Below are 27,818 nucleotides of genomic sequence, written 5' to 3'. Positions count from 1 at the left end.
AAAGATCACAAGGTCTCTGTGCAGCAAACATTTGAATTCACATATCCAAGATTTTAAGCGAGATAAGCCTTCCTAATTACTGAATGAAAATTCCTTTCTGTAGTAATCCTAACTCACAAAAAGCATAAAAAATGGCTGTAAAGAAGTGTGCTTTTCCAACCCCTAGGCCTGTCACTGGGCTTGATCTAAAGCTTGGTGATAACCAAGTTAGTTTGTGAGCTCAGTCTTTCACATTCACTTGAGGATGCTGATAAAAGTTGGGAGTAAGGAGAAGGCAAATGAAAATTAAAAATTGATAGCTTCTGCAGAGACAAATGAGATGTAGGAGCGGGAGGATGGGGAAGAAGAAACAATGAAACATGATTCAGAAGGAAAGCATTAAACCCAAATGAGGAACCAGAGTTTTCAGGGTAGAAGTATGTAACGGGAAGGAGAAACTCTAATCATATCTAAACCTCTCTGTAATGTCACAGCTGTATGCATGGTTTTAGAGCATAGACAGAATGGAAGTCTCTGCACATGATGCACTTCCAGTTCTGGCTCATTGAGTTAGATCAAAAACTTCCAGGGAAGTGCAGTCTATTTTACATACATGAGAATGTACTTGGATATGATAAAATACCACAGCTGTCAGTCTAGATTGGAATCAATTTGCATGGTAATGCTCTGAGGGCTGCAATCTATTCTCCTTTCTCTGCAATCAGAAACTTTCCCTGTTTCCATAGGGAAGATTGATCCTGGATGTCTGCATATGCATTTGAAAAGATCTGGCTCTTCCAGTGTGACTCATCACTATTGGATATCTACAGCTCTGAGAGGAGACTTCTGCACAGAAGTACACTCATTTCTGCAGGGCTCAGAGAAACAGAAAATCTCATAATACATAGATCTGGACTACAGATTTCCTCATGTTAATGTGAGAATTGGTGAAGTTCTGGAGAAAGAGGAGTTCCTTAAAAAGTAAGAGAAGAGAACATACTCAGAACAATGAGTATAGCTTTTGCAGGCTATACTTAGTATAAATTATTAAAGGAATTAGAGTTCTAGAGTTCTCTGTATAATCTGATGTGCTTATGTAACTTGTGATGGGACTGTGCTGGACATAGGCCAGGTAAATTATACAAATGTCTAAAAACACTATTTTGGAAAGTATTCTTTAAACCCATGTCACTTTATGATCCAGATCATTTTGCAGCATAAATACATTTGCATTTGTAAATACATTAGCATGACTTTGGAGTGGCAAATGGCATCAAGCAGGAGGCATTAATATTTAAATGTAGGAGAAAGTGGGAGCTTCTTTGTTGCTTCAAGTCAACACAGGTGCAGAACACCATCAAAACCAGTCTGAGGCGCAGGCCTCAGAGAGAAATATCTCTCTCCCTGAGGTACACATGTATCTTTTAACACAGAGGTTGTTATAGTATGGTTTCAAAAGAGACTCAGTTCAATATCATCCAGGGTGATCCAATCATTAAAAAGAAATATGTGGGTGATCATCACCACAACAAAGCAATTTGGTACACCAGTAAATCCATTCATCTGTTACTTACAAAAGCACAGAGAGAAGGAATAAAAGAACACAAAAATAGGATTCCCCACAGCTTGTTTTTAAAATCACCCATTCATGGATGCATTTGAAACACTCTTTCTAGCTCTCAGACTGCTGAGAGTACTGCTCCTTTTTTAGTGTGATATATTTATATATATTTCATCAAGGTGTTCAGTATGAATTCCAAAGATGAAAACACATCTACTGACCTGAAATATATCACATCTGTTTTATAGTTTTTAATCTGTGGTCTATAAACAAAGACAAAAGCCAGAGATTTCTCACTTTAATGGAATATCTGATATCTGCATTAGGAGAGCCATAGAGAAATTCTTAGAGAGGTACCTTTGTATGCTTTTTACGATGACTATGGCATATACTGTGATGCTCTTTTCATTAAAAATCTCAAGAAAATCTTCCTCTTACCTGAAGGTAATGGCACGGCCTCAAAGAAGGTTTGATTTCCTGATGAACCAGAGGCTTATCTAAGTTCAGTGATGATTTGCGATAAGCTTCTTTAGCCTGACTTACTGTAAGCGTGGACCAAGAACTCCTTTTCATATATTTACTATCAGGGGTCATTGGTAGCCCTTCACAAGCCGAACACTTCACATCATTGTTACTTTTGGAAGTCTTCAATGAGAGATCCCCAAAATGCCCCTGGAGTGCCTCAGGATAGCAATGGGATATATGATCTGTATGGTGCCTATTTACCACACTAGGGGTTCGGTAAGTGCTATCGCTGTCCAAATTATCATCAGAGCTCCACCAGCTACTCATTCCAGATTTATGTTTGCCTTCTGGTTTTCGCTCCTTACTTTTACTCCTTTTGCTATGCTTGGAATGGTGTCCATGATGATGATCGTCCCCTCGACTGTCTCCCTTTGTTCCGTTAACATTGCCCTTGGACGATCCTTCCAGAGAATGAGATTTAGTAAAAAGTTTCTGGACGGAATGAACGAGATGGCGAATCCTTCCCGGGCTCTCACTGCGCTGTTCCGCAGCTGTTGAGGTCCGCTGGTACTGTAAAGTATGAAACCCATCCCGGTGAAGAGGAAGCTGTTTCTCAAATTGGTCCAAAAGGTTTGCAGGAATACGGTTAATCTTAGGGTTACCGTGAGACATGGCGCAGTCGTCTCTTGAGTCGTAATGTGAGCTGTAGTGCATTCTGGGGAAAGTGCTACTTGACATGTGATCGCCCATTACCATGGGCATCATCATGCACTCAGAATGAATGGAGCTGCGGGGGGAGCAACGGTGGTGGTCCAGCGGGCAACTCTCCGTGGGGCTGAGAAGATACGACGGCCTCGGCTCCTGCCCATGGTGGATATGGTCGTGGGTATGGTCACAATCTTCAGGGGATGCTAATCCACAAGTATGAGCTGAACATAACTGTGGTTGATTGCGACTACCAGATAATCCTTTCATATTCCTCGGAGCAGGAGAGTATCTTTCTTCATTGAAGTGCTGAGAAGGCGACCATGAGTACTGCTGGTCTGTCATGAGAACACATAAAACCTGTGTTATGTGTCTGATTAAAAGATTAACTTGAAAATTCTAAGTATATTGAGAAATGAAACATTTTTTACTCTATGACCTTGGTGGAAAGTCTCACCATTCATGAAATTTCTTCCACCATTTAAAAACTAATTAAAATTGTTCATTAAGAGTAAATTATGGGGAGAATACAGCCTCCTTTCTCTTTGCGAAATTGTGGGCTAGCAGTTCTAGATGTTATGAAGCTATTAATCGTGCAAATTTACTCAAATTTAATGAATACATTCAAGTATTCCGTTTATTGTTTAATATTTATAGCTCGTATGTCAAGCTTTGTGACTAATCATTTAAGTTACATGGGTCTAGTTTCTATTTAAGTTACATGGGTCTAGTTTCTATTTTGGTGGTTTCACAGTTGGATATATTAAATGTATCTTTTCTCCATGCAGTCATTTTTGTACCATAAATTGAACTTCATTTTCTTCAATGAATCTCAGCTTCATGATCCCAGGTTCACTCTTCATAAGTGTAAATAATAAACAGCAAGAAGAAAAAAATATGAACGTGCTGAAATGAAGCTAATTTTTTATATTGCTATACAGTTTATCAATAAAAACTTTTTATGACCACACTACAAAATATTTACTTAATCATTCTAAGTTATTCCTAAAAAACCCCAAATATATTTAGGTACAAGCTGTGGGGTTTTATATACTTGATTACTTGTTCCTATGAATCGTGTGCTCCAAGTTGTGGTTATCATGCAAGCATGATTGCTAAATAAGAGTAGCTTGTAAGCAAAGATTTTGATACTTAAGCCTTTGATTTTTTTCTCTCATGCAATTTCTTGCAGCTGTCAAATGTTACAAACAGAAAATTAAAAACAACCCCAGAAATACTTCAATTTGATTTTCCCATTCAATTTTCCTCTTCAATTTCAGCTTATTTAGGAAACATTTCAATAGCAGACAAAGAGATAAGATGCAAGATAATCCTTTAGAGGATAAGACAGATGTGTAAGTGTTTATACAACCCACTTAGCACAGCCTTTCGGCAAATTTGCTCTAAGAATCTAAATAATCTTGCACAGGTGGTTGATACAAGGAAGTTGCAGCTCTCAACCAGAATGGAAGCTAGAGAATATTTATTAACTGGACACTTGAAACCAGGCGGTAGAGATAACACAGTAATTGACAGCACTTGGAAGGGTTTCTAACCATATGACAAAGCTCTCCTAAATCATATTTCCACTGCTGGTGAAAACTCAATGCCTGGATATAGTCATGAAACAGATCAATACACATATATCTCTTAATTTATTCAACTAATATGTGTTATATCATGATACCTTAACCTAAATGCTGTGTATTTCCTATTGTGGGAGATGTTTTGATAATTTTATTACACCCTAATTTCAACAGAGTTGCACACAACATTTTAAAATGAATGCAGCATTAAACTAATGAACAGTGAAGTATTCTTCAGCCTAGGCATAAAGATGCCACACTGAAGTCAAAGATGGATTAATGGTACAAATGTCACCTCCATGTTTATCATGGCATCAGACTGATGGGTCTGTGCATGTATCCTTTCCTGTTTCTATTTTGTTTTCCTGTCTGTTTCTTTTACTTAATTCTTGGCTATTATTACATTAAAATAAAATCTTATTACTGCTGATTGCCCAGTCTGTTGTCCTATTTAGGTTATAATACCTTGCATAAATGTAGTTACAGGAAGGAAATATAACTGTTTCTCTGAAATGACGTAATTTTGATTATATACAGACGTGGCAGTAAATTATAACAGTGCTTTGGAATTCAGCCACAGAAAGTAGTCGTGTAATTAGTGGTGCTTTACCCAGGATATTACCAAACATTATCAGGGGAATAATAATGGACCATGTGCTGAATTTACTTAGTCTGTACTTTCCATAAAGGGTTCCCAAAGCACCTGACACAGATTACTACGTAGTAATCTCTGGTACTTCTTACAAACCCATGAGATTTGATAGACTGAAGAAGTTTTTTTTTTACAATGAGGGTGGTAAAACACTGGAAGAGGTTCATCTCATTGAAGATGTTCCTGCCTATTACAGGGGAAGGTTGGATTAGATGACCTTTAAAGGTGCCTTCCAACCCAAGGAAGGTACTGTTCTCTTTACAGAAATAGGAAGCTGCAGTATAGGAAATATTTTCCAAAGTGCTTATGGATTTTCTGGTATTAATGTTCAGAGAGGTGGGAGCCAGAGGGAGGTAGAAGGAAGCTCCTCTGTCACTCTAACAACATGATGAGAGTCAACTCCAAGCCTTTTCATCACAATCTTGCACATCTATGAATGAATACAACTTGTACTATGCCTCACCAGTGTATTTAGACCAAAAAAAAAAAAAATTAAGGGCACAGCAGAAATCCAGAATGAAAGAAAGAGAATAAGAAACTAATTTTAAAGGAGTTCTTGAGCACAGAATTGCTAGTCCCTGGTGATTTGTTTAGGCCTCATGCAACATCAAACATAACCCAGAAGGCTTCAAATATTTTTGTCCTATTACATCCCTAAGAATATGAGAAGTGATGATTTGACTGCACTGCAATGGATAATCTAACAACAGCTTTTCTGTCCCTCATGGCTCCCTGTGATTCCAGCTCATTTTGCAACTATAGAAAAATACTATTTTCTGTCTGTTGCTTTCACATAGCATGCCTTCATATAGCATTTTATGTGCTACATGGAATGCCTAAATTATTTTTGTTTGAAACACAGTAGCTAGAAACTGCTATAGGCATTTATTAAGCGTAATCAAAATAATTAAAACATGAATTAAGAAGTAGATGTTTTCCAGAAGTAATTGCCCCCTCTTAACTCTGTCAGAGAGAGTAACTAAAACTAGATAAACTCCCAAATTACTTACATGTGCATCATTTAAATTTTTCACTCTAATTAGGTTTGTCAATCTAGGATATCAAACTTGTTCTTTATCCCCGACACAACTAGTTTTTCATACAAATATTTTGAAAAATCATCAGAATTTTGAAATACAACATATAAATTTATCAAGTAATTTGTGCTTTGTATTATTCAGTCAACTTTCTTCAGGAGACTGAAGTGCTTGAAGAAACAGTTGAGCTGTGGCTGAATGAATTACTGTGTGGTACCAGAGCAGTGTAATTGCCCATGTGCTAGCTCTTAGCCTGCCAAGAAAAATGTCCTAGCTTAAAATTCAATTAAGCTAACATGCTTTTCTAGAATTTGCAAGGGGCTAAAAGTATGTCGATGGTCAATGACCACAGCATGGCTGATTCATAAAAAATCATAAAGCTACAGCATTTTTTTTCTCAATCCTTTCAAAAGAAATTTAATATTTTAGTAAAATAATTTCATATTTGATAAATCAGATAATGACAAAATGGACTGAAGTTTTAGTCTATAACTTGAAGTTTGTTTATTTTTACAGCAGCTCTTATGTTTGCTCTGGGCAATCACTCTAAAAACATAAAATGCCACCATGAGAACTAAAGAGCTAAAGGGAGACAGAACAAATAAACATAACCCAAAGCAGACAAAGAGACAAAGCAATAGGAACAGAGAAAAATATATTATATGAGAGCATAGGAATGGCTTTTTTAGATTTCATCAGAGCAAAATGGAATCTTCCAACTAACTTCAGTGGATGGTCAGGTAATATTTAAATACTGGGGTTGGGGGTGGACCTGGAACAAGACAAGGGCTGTTATGTCAGAGAATCCAGTAATTCCAAAACCCTGAAATCCCCTTAAAGCTCTTCTTTTTCAGAGAGTACTGTACAGATATGTCAACCTTTAACCTCAGCAGATGGAAGGATTTCTGCATCCCTTCGTATCTCTTTTAAATCTTTCCCTGTTATGCCATGTTATGTCCTGCTTTTTTTTCCCTCCTCTTTTCAGTTCTGGACTTTCTGAGAGCTGTTCTCTTGCTCCAAACATAGGTTGGTTTGCCTGTGTTTGGGGTCTGGCCACTATTTTTAGATAATCCAAGATTTTTCCTTGCGCTAGTCAGTATCAAGGAAAGAAAGATATGTTCAAGAACCAAGAGTAATATTTGAAATGATGAATTAAAATTGCTATTAATGTTCTAAGTTAGAAGGCTAAAACCCTCCAAGTAGTGAAACATAAGAGCTGTGCATTTCTAGAGTTCCTGGAACACTGCTCTTGGCTAAAGAGCATCAAGAGAAAAACACAAAAACTTCTCTGACATTCAAAAGTGCTTGTCTCCACAAATCTTTTTGTGTGTTGCATATTAGAAGCAAGATTTCAGGGTGTGATAATACTCTCTGGAACTACTAAATGATGCCTGATTTTTTTCTTACTTTTCTTTCTATTGTGAAATTAATTTGAATTGATTTAACTGTATAAGTCTGTCAGTAAACTGCTTTCCCATCTGAAACATTTGTGCTGTTTTCATTGGAGAAGGATTTGTTCTTCCGCTTAATGTAACCAGAAAAATACACTGCTGAAAAGAGATACCTAATCTAGCTTTCAAAAAGAGGTAGTAGACAAAAACAGATTGCTGCATCTTGCTGTTTCACACAGTTGAATCAGGGCTGAGATGCATTATGAAAAATGTATCCTCACAGCTTAACCTATAACTAATACAAAATGAAATATTGGGAAAATGGGCATATTAATTAACTAAGTAGACATTAAACATGAAAATGCATAATTAAATGTTTTAGCTGGAAGATGTCTGTCCAAGGTCTGCATTAAGTAGTATTTTATGAGTACTGTTTCCTCATTAACTTGTTTTCATATTTTCCTCTGTTCTATCCTAGCCTTGAAAATGAATATTTACAGGGATTGAGAAGAGTGACTAATCAGCCAAATGCAAGGAAAAAGTCCTGGAAATGCAAATGCCTTAAGCTTCTGCTATGGTCTCATGAGATTTCCAACCTATTCATGTAGCACAACATCTGGTATAAAATTTACATAAAATTGCAAAGATTGAGTGACCATCTTCCAGATTTAGAATATGCCTTGTATTTTTGGTGATATGTGTGCTCTTCATGCAGCGTATTGACCTTTCTGTGAATTCCTACATAACTACTCAGGCTGCTTACTTGAAATATTGAACATTGAGTGGCATCCCCTCAGAGACAAGGTTTATTAGTTCCTGTAGCACTGTTGCAACAGGGTACTTTATGCTCCCAGTCTCTCTGCACAGCCAAAAGAAAGAAGTAGGTGGTTCTGAGGACCTAAAGCTGAACACCAAAATGCCCAAAAAGCTGTCAAACAGCTCATGGGCTGCATGTGGATGCTTGGTTTGTTCTGACGCATAAACCTGAAAAACAAATACTTCTCTATTCAGAATCCTGGGCGCTGTGTGGCAGGCATGTATGGCTGGTGCCACTAGCAGTGTAAACAGAGCTGGAGGGTGTGTCCAGCCCATACAGTTCAACTGTTGCCATCACAGTTTCATTCTAGGGAAATAGGAACTGATATGTAGGTATGATTTCAGGAACAACACCAGCCAAAGATCCTTACAAATATGCAGTCTGGATCTGGTTTTATTTTTTGAGTGAGACACTGGCATGATTCTTCTGAAGTGTGAACCGTGTGTCCAAAAATGACAGATGAATACTACCCTTCATGTACATATTTGTCTCTGCTGACTATGGCGAAAACTGTGGCCGACAAGCTCCAGTGCAGAAACCTACAACAAAAATGCATAAATTTTGGTGATCTGAGGCACAGGGATACTTCTAAACCGTGGAAAATGTTTTGACAGCCCAAGCTAGTTCAGTGGAACCACATGACAAATATTGACCAGGGGTAAGATGGTTTTTGTAACTCCCATGTTAGATAAGAATGGACATTCAAATTGTATTCCTAGAACAGTGTCGGAGTCCAGAATGTAGCAAATTGGAGAAAAGTCAGAAGACCCAAAAGGAGAGGTAAGGACTATGTGGAATGCTGCAATTTCAGTAGTCAGTTTTGACCACTGTTACACAGGTGTCTACATGTGGAACAAATATTTGATAGCACCAAATCCTGTTGTTCAGCTCAACAGTTTTCCACATCAATCCATGTTTCAAATAAAGATTAGTAGACTGACAGTCCAACAGCTCAAGGCATTTATTTCTGAGACAAATAAGCAAGATAAAAGAGTATATAAAAAAAGGAGTGCAAAATAATAGTGGATGAGCAAGAATGGAAACTTGGAGGTGGTGAACAGGCTGGTGGGGGACTCAAAGCACAATATCCTGGGAGGAAGGAAAGTACAGAATTGTGGTAACTGGGAAAAGCTGTGACCAGGGACAAGCTAAAGCCAGGTTACAGCACTGACTGCCTGGCATGGAGAACAGGGGATGCTGCATGTGAAAATGAATAAATATGGAAACAGTATCTGAGGAATGAAGACATCTCACATATTCTGGGTAGAAAAATTGGCCCTTGGACTGTATGGAGATGATGAAAGTCACAATGTTGTGCCCATGCCATGAAAAGGACAGGACAGAAACCCATGAGAGGCAACAAGGGATTTGTATAAAGTTCCAGGACATGGAGTGGAGCAATGCAGGGAGTCAGGATGGTGCAAAATTAATTTCCATTGGTCTGAAGTGTGTGATGTCTTGGTACCAACGAGTATGCAGCACACAGGCCTTCACAGTGCTTTTCAAGTTTGAAGTATATTGCCATTATTCACCTTTCAACAGTGCTGTGACACAGGTAAGTCCACAAAATGATTTACGACTAATATTTTTTCACAGAATCTGTATGATCAGCAAAGTTCTGGAAAAAATATAATGTAGCAGAACTAGACTGACCTAAAGTAACTAACACATCAGCTGATTTTCTGGAAAAATCCAGTGTATGGAGTCAACCAGGGCTTCACTATGTGAATATCATTGAACAATTGGTTATAATGCTTCCAAATACAGACCAGAAATGCTAGCCCAAAACTACTGAACTTCTTTTGTTCCTTATTGTGCCTGGCTTTATGGATTTTCTTTCCTAAAGGATAAAATTTTGCTGCTTGCAGTTATTAGGTCATGAGACAATCCATTTCCCTCGTGGTCATAAAACTGCCACTATTTTCTCAGCAATTAAAGGTAGCCAAAGTAATTGCAGGGTACAACGCAAAGACATACACAGAAATCTATGCTCAGCTCTGGAAGTACAAGGGAAATTCTTGTCATGTTGATAGCAGTAACAAATCTCCCATTAACTTCATGGGGCCAGGATTAGTTGTAAACATTTGCTGAGAAAGTTCTTGGTCATTTTACCTATGACACCTGTGTTATTTGAGGGAGATCATCTCTAATCAAGGCTGCATTTTGCACAATTTGGGCTGGACTGGAATAAATGTGTTAGAAACCTCCAAGGGTTCCCAGTCAGAAAGATGATGGCATGGAAGGGTGAAACTGGTTTTTTGAAATACTGCCTGTGATAGCATAATTGCCAAAATTTAATCCCAAGGATCCAAACAATTGGACCAACTATTCAGCTGGATGGTATCACCAAATATCCAGAGTTTCTTTTCACTAAGAAATATTTATCATTGATTCTTAAATAAAAAATCAAACAAAAAATAATGCTGGTATTTATGATCTTGTTCCCTGATTTTTTTTTTCAGTGTTTCTGGAATTCTTCTGAATTTGTTCACTTTTTATGATGATATATCATGGAGGAAGTTTTCCACTCCCTCCAATACTAAGGGGACTGCAAGAACTAATGCTCATGTATCCAAGCAAAAATATTTCTTGTATATTCCCTCTAAATTGCCTTTTACTATTTATTTAAAACATGGATATATTTTAAAGATTTCACCTCTTTTACAGAGTGCTCTTCTGGGAAAGAAACAATGTAATATTTAATCATCAAAAGCATTGATTATTGCCATAGAACAATGACTGCTTGATTTAAAATACCATTGTATTTCAAAATTACCTTTATATTTCTTTTTTTAAAGCATTAATTCAGCTTTTAAATTATCAGAAGTGAAGAAAATTATTTGATTTTCTGTTTGCTTCAGAAATAGTCCTTTACTATTTTTGATTGGTTTTTGATTCACCAAAAATTTTAGTTTTAGCCATGGTCTGACCCAAAAGATTTATTTTACTTTTCAGAATTCATCATTATCTGCTCAGGTGTACACCCTTGGTGTACAGCCTCTTGCTGCTTTACCATTGTATGGTGAACTTTTCTGTTCACTTCAACCCACTGAGATGGAGGAGGACTCATCCTGATCTTCCTATGGGGTACAGGAAGAAATAGCAGCCTGATGACAAGATCCCTTTTAAACCTGTTGCCATAGTAACAGGCAGACAATCTTCCTCTTTACATAACCTCCAGATTGGGAATTTTTCAAATCAGGGTGCTGTCTCTTTTCTGCCTGGCTGGGCTCTGTTTTGGATCTGTGACAAACACTGCAAACCTTAATTGCCTGTGCCCACAATCACTAGCACCCAGATTTTCCATGTGGCAGTGAAGGTGACTCCTGTTCCTGGGACAAGGTGGTGGTTTCACCCAGTCTGGGTGAGTTTGAGACAAGGCATCTCAGTATGCTGCTGTCTGTTCTCTTATGAAGAGAAATGACATTATAAATAGATGGAAAAACAAGTGAAGTTGCACAATGAAAGGCGGCAACTGAACTCAGCAGTGAAAGCTGGGATTGCTTTAGCAATCTTTGCTGAAGTTTATTTTGCTGCCCTGCTTTTGCCAGCGCAAATTCCCTTGGGAAGTCAGTTGCCTGTGTGCCCAACACTCTGACAGAGATCTGCAGTCATTCACCTTCACACTGGAAGCATCTCCACCACCTTGGCTGTGCCAAAATTGTCCCACTCCCAACAGAACCTAAGTAGGCAATGATGAATGTGGAGGTAAAGTATGGCAACTTCTTTCCTGAGGAAATTGAGAGGACATGATTTAAGCTGCTCATTATAGTAATATAGTATAGTAATGCTCAAATAGTAATAGTAATTATAGTAATCACAGAGTATCCTTTTGAAAAGGGCAAATTCAGTGAAGACACTCATTGAGGAAGGAAGGTGTGGCTAAGCAGTCGGTTTCTCATCTCATCTCATCTTATCATCATCATCATTTCATCTCATCTCATCTCATCTCAATCATCATCATCATCATCTCATCTCTGCAGCTGTCACACTCTTTATGGGAAGGTAAATGTTGCGTGTCAGGTATGCACCCAGGGGTTACAGAGGTCAGCAAGCCATGAGGGAGAGAAAAATGTCCCTTCTTTTCTAACATCCCATGTGTGAAATCATTTAGAACAGAAATATTTGTTTATGAATACATAACTCCCTTTGTATTATGTAGTAGAAATGGATGAATAATTCATTACAAATATCCTATTTGATTATTGCTACATCCTTATAAATATCTTCACCTGTTTGTGAATTGACCTTGGGCCTAACAGGATTTTTGCAGTTATTTGACATTATGAGGTATTTAATTTTTAAAAATAGCTTCTGATCTGCAGATTTTTAGTAAGCATTGTTGCCAACAACCTATAATTATAATGCTGGACAGTTAACATGTTTTTATATGATCAGGCTATATGATACGTTTTTGTTCTATTACTGAAAATAGTTTAAAGAATAAGTTATCAAGCATAACTAAAAAGAATTTAAAGCTCAAAATTTATTTACTGAAAAACATTTCTTATGGTTTCATTAATGTTTTCTACAGTCTTGATTATCACATCAATAATCTTCTACACTACAGTTTTGGGTAAAAAAAAAACTAAGAATATGAAGTTGAATTATTTCAAGATATGGCGGAATAAGACAAATAAGAATGACTGATTTTTTTTTGCAGTGTCTATTAATCTAGTCACAATAAGGAAATTGTAGGGTGACACTGAATCATATTGGGGCATGTCATATTTAAAATCTCTTGTAAATTTGAAAGACTTTTATATTGTCATACCAAACCACCTGGCTACATATTTTTTATTATATGACAGAAAGATAGCTCTGTGGTTAGAGGATTAACCTGGGAAATCTGCAGTCAAATTTTCTGTCAGCCATGAATTATTTGCATGGTTCAGGACAATGCCATGGGCAGGGATATCAGTTGCCATGGAGAGGCTGATCTTACCTCACTGGGTTTCAGTGATCCTTTGTGCACGTCTCTTGTAGACTCCCTACTTCAATTCCATGTAGAACTAGGATAAAACTTCTGTACCTCTGAGTGTTAAGTGTCACAATCTAGGCAAACATTTAGTCTGTGGCTCATCTAGGAATTAATACCAGAGTGTTCCTGTGCCTGCTGATCACTGGGATGAGTGTCACTGCAGTGTGGCCAAGCCATGTGTCTGGCTGAAGTCCCACCAGCTCCAGTCAGTCTACAGATGTTTAACTATCCCTGGATGCTCTGGGGGAAGGTGCACCAAGGCATGGATGTGGCACAGACGAGAGTCAAGGGCTCACTGACAACCCCTCCTCTGTCCTTGGGAAAATTTCCTGTAGCTCCCGGCACTTGAAGCTAAAACCCTTGTGAAGTGTTCAGACACTGACTGCACTGAGTGCACAGTAGAAGGACAGACAGACTGAAAAGTCAGGACTTCATTAATGTTTTCATTTCAAGAACACCCATGTCCTTTCTTCCTTCCAACACATAAGGTCAAAAAGGCATGATCATGCAATCAGCAGTGATTGAATAACCATGAGTTACTGCCTGACACTGGAACCTTTCCAATTAATCAAAAGCATCAACTGTGAAATGAAAATACATTTTCATAGCCTGCCCTTAAACTCCCTTACAGTTTACTTTGCCACTGGGGCATGTTAAGAGCATTATTAGTAACTGCAACCTGTTTTACAGGTTTCAACCTTTTCCTTAACATCAACTCAATACCCATTCCTGAAGAGAAAACAGAAATTTACTGCAGCAAAAAGACTTTAGTGCAATTTCTCTTTCTTTGCTTGACCTGAGATCCTGTGTTGAGATGCTATAAAACTTGTGTAAAGTAAATGTTTTCCTTACCTGTAAAAAGGAGTTAAAATATTTTTTCAATAATCTATTTTTCTCTCTTTACTCTGTGCATGTACTACCTATTAAAACATATGTTTAAAGAGAAGTTCATCCCATCTTCCCTGTTCACATTTCTTTAACTATTTGAATGCCTTTCAAACATGGCAATTTTCTGTCTCTTGTTAAGATTGCACTATTTGCTTTGGACACCTAAAGCAAAATATTGCCTTACCCTTTACATGCTTAAAGTAAACAAGACTGAGAAATTTTCAGATAGCATAGAAAAGAGTAGTTTCATTAAATGCTTTTTTTTCTAATACAGTAACCTTGTTTAAATTATATAAACACTAGCTATAAGAAAGCTTGGAATGAAAGAACTCCAGTTTCTGTGAGACTTACAGTGAGCTGCTTGAGATCACAAATCAGATCTCTTGCTCCCATCACCATGCCCTGCTACCTTTATTTTCTTATTTGGTTAACCAGGTTTCTTATTTGAGATATTCCTAGTGAAAAGAATAGGAATTTTTGGTGTGAGTGTGAATCTTGTAACAATAATACTTATCACCCTGAACTCTGGTAACAAATAAAAGTTAATGGTAAAGCCATGAAGTAATGTTCTCAAAAACTGACTGATAATGCTTGGGTAAGCTTTTTTTTAAAGGAATACATTGCTCCTCTGCCTGTTTTAACTAAAGAGGTCTTTTATAGACTCAATAGTGGGAAAGAGTTGAGATCAGTTCTATCCCTTGATACCTTTTTACAATTAAGGGAGTGGATAATTTGATTAAAAATATAATTCAATGACTATTCAGCATTTTCATTCTCATGAGATACTGCGCAAACATTAATTAAACCCCACCAAAGCTACAAACCTCACTGGGAAATTCTAAACCCATTTTGCAAACAAGGACCTGGAGCCAGAGATCTTTCAGTACCAGAGAGATCACAGCTTGAAACTCCTTGGGACAATGAGAGTCTAGAATAATGAATGGCCCTGCAGCTAGAGCTACCTCAAAGAACATCATCCTAACTCTGTCTTGACTTAGGGCAGTTTATTTTACTTCTCAAGGAAAGCCCTTTCTGGGTTTTTTTCAGGGATGAAGGTCTCTAGCAGTCTGTCAGACTGAGGCTGTTAATACAAAATTATGACATAGTCATTGGGTTATGTATATACAGAAAAGAAGCAAGCCCATTGTCATAGTCCAAGGATTAGAGTATCCACCCAGAATCATATTTCTCTCCAATGAAACTTGATGCATGTGCAACAGCAAGAAAAACTGAAGACTGAGAAAGATCTGTTTGCAGTTTTTTCACTTATGTTATATATACAGTTCATTGATTTGAACACAAATCTTCAAGTGGCAGAACACAACACTGAGGCAAAGACAGACAGACAGATATGTCCTATCCATCTGTACAGGGGTAGCACATTAGCATAGCTGTAACTGCAGAGCTTGTCTACACAGAATTTAACTAACTATCCCACAACTTTTCTAAAAGTCTTTCCAATTTAAGTGATTCTCTCTAGGGTAGAAGGGGTTACATTTTTACATTATGTTTTTACATTATCATATGTTTTTACATTACTGATGCTATCCAGTTCACTTACTTTGACCACCTCCAGTTTGGTGACTAGGTCAGGAAGAGAGGATTTTCTTCTCAAAATATTAAAGCCATCCACCTCTTCCTATGCATTATCTAGCAATCTTCAGTACTTACTTTCAGAGGACGGTAATAAGGACAAAATTTAGGAGCAAGGACAGATTTTTCCTTGCTTTTGGCATATTTTTTCAGTCACTTGGCCATAAATAGTTGAAATGTTGGAAAGCAGCCTAATTTCTTTGTAGTGTAGTTGTTATTTGCTGTTCTCATTGCTGTTTTACTTTCTTGTTACTCATTTCTGACTAATCCCCCATCTTCTTCCTAGTCAGGGTTCTGGATGATTGGTCAGTTAGAATATATCTTTGTGTTAATCTTTGACTATCTAGTTCATAAGAGGGTCCTTGCTCCTATAGACACCTGACATTTAATAATACTGACTTGTATATCATTTGCTCTGGCTCCAGAAATCCTGCAGTTCTTTCTCAAACAAATGGGAATGAGAACAATTTTGACATTCTTCTAAAGCATTACTTATCTCACTCTTCATTAAGCTTCTAAAGTAGGCCAATCCTCTATGTCCTAGAAAAGTCTATCACTCTTCATTGACTCTAGAACAAGTCCTGAGATCTAAAGTTTAGACATCTACATCTAAATACTTTCCAACTCTCAGTTGAGATGAATTCTAACCCAGGCTATCTGAACTCCTTCCTGTGTGCTATGAAGTGGGACGGCAGGTGAAAAAACTGCAAATGTCCAAAAAGGCTGAAAGACTTGTTCATTTCATGATTCCTCCATAGGATCCACTTGTGAGATTCCTAGGAAGCCTCATGTTAAATGATATCTTCCCTTTTACACCACTTTGATTAAGGCAGAAACTGACTGAGACTTCTTCAGTCTCTTCCATAACGCACTCTTTCATCTAATCTTTGGAATGTATCCTGTAGCTTTTTTCACTTGTTTTGGAATGTTAAGTGAATAAACAAGTCCAGTACAGAAATTTTTACATTGAACATTTATGACACTCACTGATTTGAGTGCAACTGAGTGGCAACACTACTTGAATCCTCTTCTGAGAGATTGGCTAAACATAAAGACACAACTTGCCTGAACTCATGCTCCTTGTTCTAACTGCTTAAGTAGTTTTCCTTAACACAGCAACTATAATTTATCTTCTTAGCAGTGGGTAATAATACAGTCAGGGCAAGAGTTCATAATATTCTTGTCAACTACAACAATATCCTAATAACAAAAAACAAACTGTTGCAATATATTAAGATGAGCATATGCACAAAAAGAAAAATTATGCTGGCTTCTGAAATGTAAGTAAGCTCATGTTGAATAAAGGGAGCTTTAAGTAGCAAACATATAGAAACCACTTCCCATATTGCTTTTCTAAAAATAACCACATGAAGCAATTGCATATAAGTCAAAATTTTGACAGATTTCACATAAACCAGTGACAATCTGGGTATGAAATTCCAGGAACAGAAACTCAATTTTTCACAATCTAAATGTGTAAAACTGAAGCCAGGGGGACATTTTAGTACTAGCTTTGTAAGACAGAAGTATTGAGAAGTATCTTAAAGCCCCACTCATGTGCTTTAAGAGTTTCTGATTTCTTCATGTTTCTGTTATTTTTTCAAATTGAAAAGGTAACATTGAAAACTTCATCTGCATTTAGGATATTCTCTACAGAGTAAGACAAAGAGAAAAAAACAAAAGAAGGAAGGTTGGCATTTTCCTTGAATACCTTCTTTTGAATTCTCAGTTGCCTGAGTGTTACTCAAATATGATTTTTCTTTGCATTCTCTAACCTTATACAGCAGGTGAGAAATGGCAAGAAGGATTTGACTGAGAGTTTTTTGGCCACTGTCACTGACAGTGGTGGGCTCCGTGGCAGGTCGAGGCCATACCCCAGAGCAGCCTCCTGTGCCCCAGCCCGCGGCTGCGCCCAGCCTCGGGGTGCACAAGCAGTCCCAGGTAACTGAGAGATGGATCTGTACCTAGCTCCTCCTCTGGCGTGCCTGGAAAACTGAAGCTCGACTTGAGCAGATCGCCACCCTCTTCTTCTGAAAAGACAGAAACAAAGTAGCTATTTAATAACTCTGATATTTTTCTACATCCAGACATAACTCTCCACTAGTTTTTAAATCCACTCAGTGATACCTATTACCATCCAGGACCTTTGTTAATGTGAAGCTGCTGTGTTGCTATTATCTGCAGTATCTATCCCTTTGCCAGTTTTTCAAGTTGTTGTCTATTAGTAATATTATCAATTATTATTATTATTTTAATTTTTCTAGACATTTTCAAATCACTAATATCACATAATATTCATAAATGCCTTTTTTGTAGCATCTTTCCCATTGTTCTTTCCAATTTTTCTTAGTTGTGTTAAATTGTATTGACTTTTAGCTTTCATGTAATTATTCCAGAGGAGTCCTTATAGTTGGTCCTCCCAGTTGCACCTCTAGCACTTACCACACATGATTCTTAGGCCACTTTTATTACCTTTTATACGCAAACTTTAAATTCTGCCATTGTGAACTATGACAATGTTGTGATGACTTTTTTCCTATCACTAACATTTGCTTTTTTTCCCAGATATAACTTCTGTAATTCTGAAAGAATATTTAAATTTGGATGATATGTATATGCTGTATGAATGCAGAAACCACCTGAATAGCACCAGAGTCCAGCTCTGAGCTACCCTGCTTATGTCCCTTTCAGAGCTGCAGTTTGTTGCCTCTGCATAGCCCTCTTGTTGTGCTGGCACATCAACTAATTGTGGACCAGGCGCCTAGTCTAGATATTTCTGTAATGGAGCTGCAAATGGAAAACTGGGTCAACAATGATTCCATGAGATGCAAGATTTGCTTCAGAATATGTACATATGATACAAAATGTGTCAGCAGTATATTTCATGTATTTACTCAATACTACATTTTAAATGTCTTTTATGTTTTCTCCTGTTCTCCATACTATCTGGTGTCTCAGATGGGAATTATTGAGTATACACAGCCTTCCACTGTCCTCTTTCTTATCATCTGTGTATGCTACAAGACACCTCAGAAGAACTGAGAAATAATGGAGTACTTCATATCCTCTCACTATACATTCAACCAGCAGCTCTTGAAAGAAAGATAAAATCAGGTATTACAGACCATGTTTTTCTGGTGCACAACCAAGGACTGATGACTTCCAAATAACTCACATCAGCTCATGTTATCATGCCCTCAGGCAGGCAGTTCTGTAAGGTCAAACCAACTCAGACTTTTCTTAAGAGTACCTCAATGAGACCAGCTGGTTTTTTTGGTGTGGCTTACAGTCGACACACAGTTTTGCCTGCTTCACTGCTCCATTTAACAAACACATGCATTTTGCATATTTCTTGGTCACGGTTACACTTCTTATTTGTACTCAAATTTTTTCCCAATTATCTCACAGTAAGCAAAATGAGTGAATATACTCATGTGGGTCTCTCAAGCAATTGTTGCAAGGTTTTGACAATTTCTGAGGTTAAGAATATCTAATTGATAGCAATGAGTTGTATAGCACAGATACGGCATAGAAAATTAGTTCCAAGGATGTTAAGAGTGTTGGATAAGCTGAGCTGTCAAATAAACATCCTGTTTATAAACTCAGTTGTTAAATAAACTCAGTCTGCTAAAATACAGCCTACAAGAGATCTCAGTAAGTGATGGATGAAAAGTCATACACAATTTTAAAAATGACTGGCATATGAATTTAAATTAAACTTCATTTGGAGAGGTAATGGACAACTCTAATTAAATAAAAGCACAAATTAGGCAGTTTCCATGGAGACTTTGCTCACATGATCTGCCTATATTGTATAACTCATATGCTTGTCCTCTAATGTGGCTGCACAGGAATCAGTTATAAGTAATGAAAGTTGTAACAAAAATATTCAGAAGGATCCTTTACATTCTTGTAAGTAAGTAGGAGATCTTACTGCTAACTTCAAAATAAAAAAGATAGTTTAATATTTTTGAAAAAGATATTAATTGATTCCGAAGGTCTATCATGAACATATATTCAGAAACACATACAGAATGAATGCATAACATTATTTTCCCTTGCAAGAAATCAGCATCATAAAACAAATCTGCCCAAAACTGGACTAAGATGCTATGAGCAGGCTAATTAAGACTAAACATTTGTAGACGTGAAGGGTTTGAGGCAAAAAAAAAAAAAAAAAAAAAAAAAAAAAATTCCAAAATTAAAGGGAAGGGTCATGCAATGAGATCTGTAAGTCAGATTCTGACTTTGCTATAACCATTTCTGTGCAAATTTGGACAATCCACTTAATCTCTTTCTGTCTCAATTTCCCATTAGAAAAGGATTAAAATTAATTTCTTTCTTGTAGCTGTACTACATTTGTTAATGTCAGTGAGCCTGCTGTCTAGAAAAACCTACAGAGAGCACAAAGAGATAAAATGTCCTTCCTGCAGAAAAGTTACATTCTGTTATAAATAGGGTCAATTGCAGATATTTCAGTGGAATTTAGAATTCTTTTGTCATTCCCTTGGGTTTATGAATCTGTATGAGGGGTAGGAGTAGGTCTTAGTGATTAGTTTACGTCCTAATTATGAGGACTTCTTATTTATTTCTATTTTATCACTATACATATTCACATCACTATTTCATTATTTCTATTGTCTTTTCAAAAGGCTTTTGTCATTTCATCCATTGAAAAGATTTAATTTTTGTGTTATGAAGCATAAATTAATCTAGAATCTTGGTGGCTCTTGCAGTATTACACAGATAATCTTTGTATGAGATTAAACTGTACTCCAAACTCATTCCTTCGGCAACAGACATACATGGCCTTTGTTTCTTCAGTTTAAATTTTTCCTAGAAATTGCCATTTTTATTACTGACCATAAAAATGAATAGCATGGCCTTCATTCATGAACACACAGCATTCATGAACACTTCATTCCTCATAGTGAAGGAGTCAGGCAGGTTACCCCAGCATTCTGGCTTATGCTGAAATGCAGGTGTCAGAAATGAGTGCATTCATCTCATGTCGTTCACCTTCTCTATCTCATAGATATACAGGGTCTCAGCTTGCCCTTTGCTACCTGCTTCTGGAACATTCTACACCAGTGGACACAGAAGAAAGGCGTGTTCCTAGCATGGAATGCTTCAATGGGCAATGAATTGCAAACAAAGAGATTATGAAAATCGGATGATTTACAATACAAGTTTCTAAACTATGTATGGAGCACAGTTCACACACAAGGGACACTTATCAATATACAAACCACTGCATCACAAACAGGTCTAAATAGAAAACAAGACTCTTGCTCTGAACCTGAAACTAAAACATAGCAGGAAGAGTCTTCACTCTCAACAGGGCTCAAAAAATTGACAAAAAATGAAAGACTCTAAAAATTTAGAGAAATTTGCTTCTTTGAAAGTTCAATGTATAGTAAAACGATACTGTGATCTGCATAAGTAGGAGAGCAAAAACTATCACTTACATGTAGAGTCTCATTTTCCTTTTAAAATATGTGATGTATCTGTCATTCATTCCAGTTCAACACTGCACAGATGACACTCAAAACTGTGATAGGAACTTGTCACAGCTGAAGTTCTCCAGACTTAAGCTTGGAAATGTCAGGAGATATTGCTGAGTTGGAACCAGCTCGACACATCCACACGGCTCATTCAACCCTGAAGCTACTGCATGTACAGTGGGAAATGACACAGACCAGTGCCCAAGATCAAGCTGGCGTGGCACAGCTTTTGTCCCCAGCACAGGCTGGATGTCTGTCAGGAGTGTGGCCTGGCTGGTGCTGCTCCATGCCCTGCTAAGGAGACATTCTCTAGGGAAGCACTGCTTGGCATGGGCCAAATCTGGTCAATGGTATGTGCTGTGACAGGGATAAATAATCACTTTGCCCACCCTTCAAATTTTGTCATCTCACCTTTAACCTCTCTGTATTCTCTGAACCTGATCTATCAGTTTAAATTCTCTTTCTTCACCTGCAAAGTCTTGCCTCTTTGTTGGACCTCATTTTTCATGCATTCATTCTACCCTTAATAACCAGGCAAGCTGTTTGCATCTTCTAATTGTACTTCTTTTATAACCTATCCATCCACAAAATAGGCAGTGTCAGTAGACTTGTTGCTCACATACTTTAAAAGGTTCACCTCAGCAAGGCTTATAATCAATTAACTGCCTTCTCCATCAAAATATAAGAGAAAGACTGAACTAGAACTGATACTGAACTTCTTAGTTCATAGGATTTTGATTTATTTATTATTGGCCTGCTTTGCACCTCACATCAATTTTTTTCACTGTGTGCTTTTCTTTCAGCCTGCAAGCTCCCTATGGCAGTTGCTGTTTTTTTAGTTTCTATATAGTGCCTGGTGTTATAAGTCTGGCAACAAATGAGAGAAAACACAGCCCTAAAAGTGTCTGAATTAAACTGCAGCTGGAATTTCACTCAATCACATAATGACAGAATGTGTCCAGAGGATGAATATGGGACACTCACCACATCACTCCATAATCTGAGAAAACAAAATCACCTCTCACAGAACAGGGAAACTTAAAGATCTAGAAGAGAAATTTCCTGTACCTCAAATCCTGCTATAAAATCAAAGGATTTCTTGCATGTGGCCTTTCACCCTGGCCAAAGACATCCCCAGACTGCTCAGTGTATGTCATGAGAGCAGAGAACTGAGAACTGATCCTAATCCCAGGGAAACGACCAAATGTCTGCATGCCTGGGAGATGTTATGGACTCCTCACCCCTCCTGACAGCTAATTGGATTGATTTGGACCTACCCCAAGAGGCCAAACAAACTTCTAGAAAACCTATTGCTTTCCTCACCCAATCCTCTAGAGGTTACATCCAATCTTTATCACATCTATAAAGCAAACTAGGCATGGTAAAGGCTCCTCCTCTGGCCAGGAGGCCAACTGGCATGCTCTAGCCATATCTTCAAGAACAGGTTGCATCCGTCCAAACTGTGACAAGGAATGATCCCTTGTCCATGCTAATTCCCTTGTAAAGCCTGGGAATTATTTGGGACAGAGAAAATTAGCTGGCCAAGTGTAAAATTAAGACAGGGACCTGTCTGAGCAGCATTACAAGTAATCAAATTCCTATTTGTTGGGCATTGTTCTGGCACTGTTTAATGTACTGCAGATGTAGCCCAGGTGGCAGTATTGTCAAATGCAATATTCTCATGCATTGTTTTCATAGCATGCTGATAAGCAACAAATACACAGAAGGACAGCAGGGCTGGGAAAACTCTGATTGAAATGAAAATTAAAGCTGATAGTAGCAGATTTAGGGTTATTGAGGTTTTCCTTTGCGAGAGGCCTGCATGAAAAGTATTAACAGTAAGAGAAAGTCATTGTTTAATTAAGTTGCTTTTGCTTTTCTCATCACAGCCTCCTTTTTTCTTGTTATTTTTTCACACACACACACACACAGAGAGAGAGAGAGAGAGAGAGAGAGAGATAGAGAGATAGAGAGAGAGAGAGAGAAATGTTCCTGATGAATTCAGCAAAGATCTTTAAATTCCAATCTGCTGGATCAAGCACTGGCCCAAAAGGATATTGCTAGAAACAGGGCAAATACATAGATCGCCTAAAATACCTTCCCAACTTCCTGCAACCAGCACTTAGGGACTTCCTGAGGCAGAGGTTTAATCTAGACCATCATTTTTAATAGCCACCAATGGGTCTATCCTCCATGGATTTATCTAATCTTCTCTGAGCCCATTTATACTGATAGCCTCTACTGCATCCTGTGCCAATGCACCTCACAATCTAATTATGCTTTATTTGAAAAAGAATTTCCTTTTTGTTTGTTTATCAGGATGCCTGATAATTAAATTAGGTGTCTCTAGTTCCTAGGATGTGAAAAATAATGGATCATTGAGCCCTACTCGCTATGTCTATATAATTTATAATTGTGTAGACCATATCCCTCCCTTGGTCCTCCCTTTTCCAAACCAAAGAATCAATCTGTTTAGTATTTTATTATGGCAAAGATATTCTAAAACTTTCACTATCCTTTTCATTCTCCCTCTGTACATTTTTGTTTCTGTGCAATACCATTTTCAGACACAGCAGCCAAACATTCAAATGGCTTTACAGTATGGGGTTTTTTTTACTGTGGTATGGTGTGGTTCTCTGCTTTTTTTCTTCTATTTTATCTTTCAATATTTTCATCTGCCCTTTTCATAACTTAGAGAATTCATTCATCATATTGAGTTGTGCCCAAGAGAGAAAATTTGTTTGGCTTTCCAAACACAAACATACTTCTCTTATATATTACACTAATAAATGTTGAAGAATCCCTGCCTTTTACTTACCTCAGATTACTGAGCAAAAACAAACCACCCTTCATATTCCCTGAAAATCAGGACTGAGGAATTCCTGTTCTCTTCCTTGTTCTCTTGCTTTCATCCTGCCTTTCCACTTTCATACAGTATAGTTCCAGACAGCAGGACTATGAAATTAGGCATCAATTTTTGGAGGCACACAGCCTAATAAATAGGGAGAGGAAGCTGGCTGTGTCCCCCAGATCGTATCATGGAAAAAAAGAATAAAATAAAATATATTGCAGGGGACCACAGAAGCTGTCAGGGATCTTGATCTTGGCACACTAACTCCTACCTCCCAGCTTTTGGCAGCTGAAAATCATCCACAAAACACAGCAATATTGTGGTGATCACCCTGAAAGGTTTTGGTTCCCTACAGCAGCCTCTCCTGAACCAGCCAGGGTCATTTTTCTCCTTGGAAGGCTTTCTGAGCTGCCTTACCCCTTTTACTCCAGAGATCTGCAAGTTCCTCTTCCCTTCCTTACTTAAAGCAATAAATGCAAAAATGTGTTGGATGATGCTGCAAAATCTTAAAGTCAAGTTACTTTTCAGTCATTCTAACACTTAAATGAATAATTCAGTTAAGTAACTCTATCTTTTTATATCAAAATTAGCAAGTGACTGCGAGCTCACACTCAGTGATAAGACATTGTGTTCAAACTTGGCTCTGTGTGTGATGTGCTTCAAACAGCCTATGATACTCCTAAAAGTTCTTTCTTCCAGGATTTTTCACGGCTGAATGACTATGTCAAGCCCTGACAAAGCTATTTACCCTTTATTATTTTTCAGGATCTGCGAGAGGAATCCCAAATATTCTCTAATAAAGAGTGGGAATATTAAAAAATATAGTATCTCATTATTGTAAGTAAATAACCCACATCCTGTGAACTCAGTAGTTCTGGATACCCTAGAAAAATCTTTATTTATCCCGACAACTCTTCAGAATCCATTATGTTTCTTAATTCAGGTAAACTGCAACAATTGCCTTTGGTACACTTTCATCTTCTACTGTGCCAGCTCTAGGAAGGACTCCCAGCTACCTCACTGTGGACAATTAAGGAGGTCAAAGAAGTCTATCTTGGACCTTGGCAGAGAGGAAAAATAGAAAATGCATGTCAGGAACACAGAAGGATTTTGTGCAGCTGTGAAGGCTTAACTATCCTGTCAGAGAAGTGAAATGCTCACCAAGTCTATTAAAATACCTGTGGAAATTATGTGAAAACATACTTAAGAGACTTGAAAGTGAAGGAAGAACTCCAGAGCAAGGTGTAGGACAGTCCAGTAGTGAGAGAGGAGTATACAAGTGAGAAAACTTCACTTACACCTCTCCTAAAAATACATTAAAAATTGTCCCTGAATTGCACTGGTTTGTGAAGAGGAAACAGGATATTTCTCTTACTGGATGAGTGTAGTTATTTAGCAATTTTTATTTTTTTTTCTGCATATGCATGGAAATAAAAAGTCATATAGAAACAATAAACTGTAGATGAAATTAGCCTTTTCAATATATTTCAAAATCACTTTCAGAAAAGGCATTTCTTTAGGACTTTCTTTAAAAATGACTGAAATTTCTAATATGAAACTATGTTTGACAGAACATGGGCTTTGTAACCTTTCCATTGTCAGGTTCAAACTATCTATTCTCACACTTTATTTTGCTTTACTGTTTGGTAAAAACCACAACCAGATATAAGCAACTATTACTAGTAGGTCATGGCATTCTGATTTTACAGATTCATTTTATGGTGGGCCAAAAGGTCTGAGCAATGTCCCTGTCTTTCAAATGTTCAATAAATAAGATATTTTAACATTAAAGAATACTGCATTTGTTCCACTGATCTACTGTGGTAGGAGACATTTAGTATGGAAAACCTTTGACCCCAATGGGATGTGAGGGCAATGTCAGCAGTTCCACTGGAAACTGAAATTAGCTATTAGTATCTGCAGCTGTGAAATCCCTCAATGAGTCTTTTGACATTAGATGATGAAGCTCTCTATAACTGGAGACAGGATGTACATGTGTTTTTCTCTATGTGCAAGGTTAAAAGAGAGCAGAGGGAGGGCTCAAATATAATCATTCCTACACAAGAGAATTTTGGTGAGGATTTCTGTGAACACTTAAATGCTGGGGTGGTAAGATTGACAGCTGGTGGGGTTTTTTATTTAGCAAATATGATTACATATTATATAATATGCAGCTTCCTTTTGGCAATTTAAGCAAATATGAAATGCAGTACCTATAAACGAGCCATTTTTCTCTCTCAAAAATAGCAATAACCAGGACAAGTTTTCTTCCTAGAAAGAATCATGGGTCTGGAGCAGCTGTAGCAGGCAAAGACTAATGAATCAGGATGTCTCATTTCTTTGCCCTGTGTTTTCATCATCCTGTGGATGCTGCTGAAGTTATGCTCAGTGGCTCAGATTTAGGACATTTTCTAGCAATTGGTTATTAGTTCCTCCCCCATCCCTATGCAATTGCAATGTGAGGCTTGCTCTCTCATCTACTTCCTTTCATCTCCCTCATCTTTCCATTGTCCTCTATCCCTCTTTCCCATCTCCTTCGCAGACATGCTTTATTTTTTCTTCTTTTTTTCCTTTTAATTCTCTCCCATTAGTCTTTCTTTTCTCTCTTTTTTTTAATCTTCTTCTTCCATCCACAGTCCTAATACTCCTGAGGTCCAAGTAATATGGCACAGGTTGAAGGTCACCTGAAGATTTTGTGCATGATGCATGTATAATCCCAGCTATGTGCTTTACTGAGTTATTTGTACCACCAAGTCTTTAATGGAGCGCTGCAAATATTTAGAAAAACCAAAGAAATTTTCCTCATTCCCACAGCAATTTGCAGCTACAAATTATAAAATTGCAGCTTAGAAATAACTTAAAATTAATAAAATTGTTAAGTGATAATCTAAAATGAAAGAAACGTCTATATTTTCAAATTAATTTTGTAGAGCTTTATCCTTTTTCACAAGTTAAAAGAGATGTCAGGCAGCACATCTTCAAGGTAGAAAAATGAAACTTTTAAAAATGTCAAAATAGGGTGCTTCAACAATTGAAAAACTCTTTTTTCCCCCTGCATTTTTATTTTAAGAATGAATTTGTTCAAAACTGACTCATAAACTGTTTCAGTTTCAGGAAGGTTGTGCTTTACAAAGAAAAGGGTTTTGCCAACTACTTCACCACCAAGAGCTTTCTCACTAATGCATTTGTTTAACATTCTGCACAGTGGGTGCAACCCTCCTTGAGTCCTCTCTAGTTGCTCTAGAAATGGTGCAATATATAGCAGATATTCCTGTGGTTGTTTAGGATACACAGACACACTGACTCATTACATTTTAAAACTAATTATAATGTGCCTGAGGTGAACCTTTCTGTTTGTTGGTTGTGACATTCAATTACAACCTGTGCAGCTGCTGGGTTATTTGGATTTTCCCTGTGACACAAACAGAAATGAAGTTGAAGGAGAATCAGTTCTCTGTGTGGCCAATGAAAATGGACAGCCAAATGATCAGTTCTCCATTGCAGGATGGGCAGAATCAACAGTTAGGATGGTGCAAAAGGTATACAGGTATCCTAATCTTAAGCTTCACTGTATTGATCTCATCAAAAGAGATACATGTTTTGTTTAATTTGTCAAGGATAGGCTTTTCACTGAAGCACCTGGGGAGCCTGGGCACCTTTGTCTTCCTCCCCTTGGTGGGGAGGAGTGGGCAGATCTAGACTGATCTCTGTCCAGCCAATTTCTCTAGGGACTAAGTGCTAGGCTGCCAGGCTCATCACCTCCAGTCCTCAAATGAGAGCCTAAAGCAAAATGGCATTAAGCCAGACT

General features: G+C 37.6%; 1 protein-coding gene across 22 annotated transcripts in view; it reads right to left on the bottom strand.

The window, feature by feature from the left end:
- DLGAP2 (DLG associated protein 2) overlaps positions 1 to 27,818 on the bottom strand; it is a 445,650-nt gene that overhangs the window by 82,554 nt on the left and 335,278 nt on the right. For 17 of the 22 annotated variants that reach the window (XM_038132407.1, XM_038132404.1, XM_038132410.1 and 14 more), the window contains 2 exons: positions 17,620 to 17,685; positions 1,979 to 3,048 (listed from right to left, as the gene is read on the bottom strand). In XM_038132407.1, coding sequence (XP_037988335.1) covers positions 1,979 to 3,048; positions 17,620 to 17,685 — 1,136 coding nt within the window. The remainder of the gene's footprint in view (positions 1 to 1,978; positions 3,049 to 17,619; positions 17,686 to 27,818) is intronic. The other 5 variants (XM_038132412.1, XM_038132414.1, XM_038132423.1 and 2 more) reach the window with 1 other exon arrangement.

The sequence above is a fragment of the Motacilla alba genome, chromosome 3, assembly GCF_015832195.1.
Source record: "Motacilla alba alba isolate MOTALB_02 chromosome 3, Motacilla_alba_V1.0_pri, whole genome shotgun sequence".
Lineage (NCBI taxonomy): Eukaryota > Metazoa > Chordata > Aves > Passeriformes > Motacillidae > Motacilla > Motacilla alba.
This window is presented reverse-complemented; position numbering and strand designations above follow the sequence as displayed.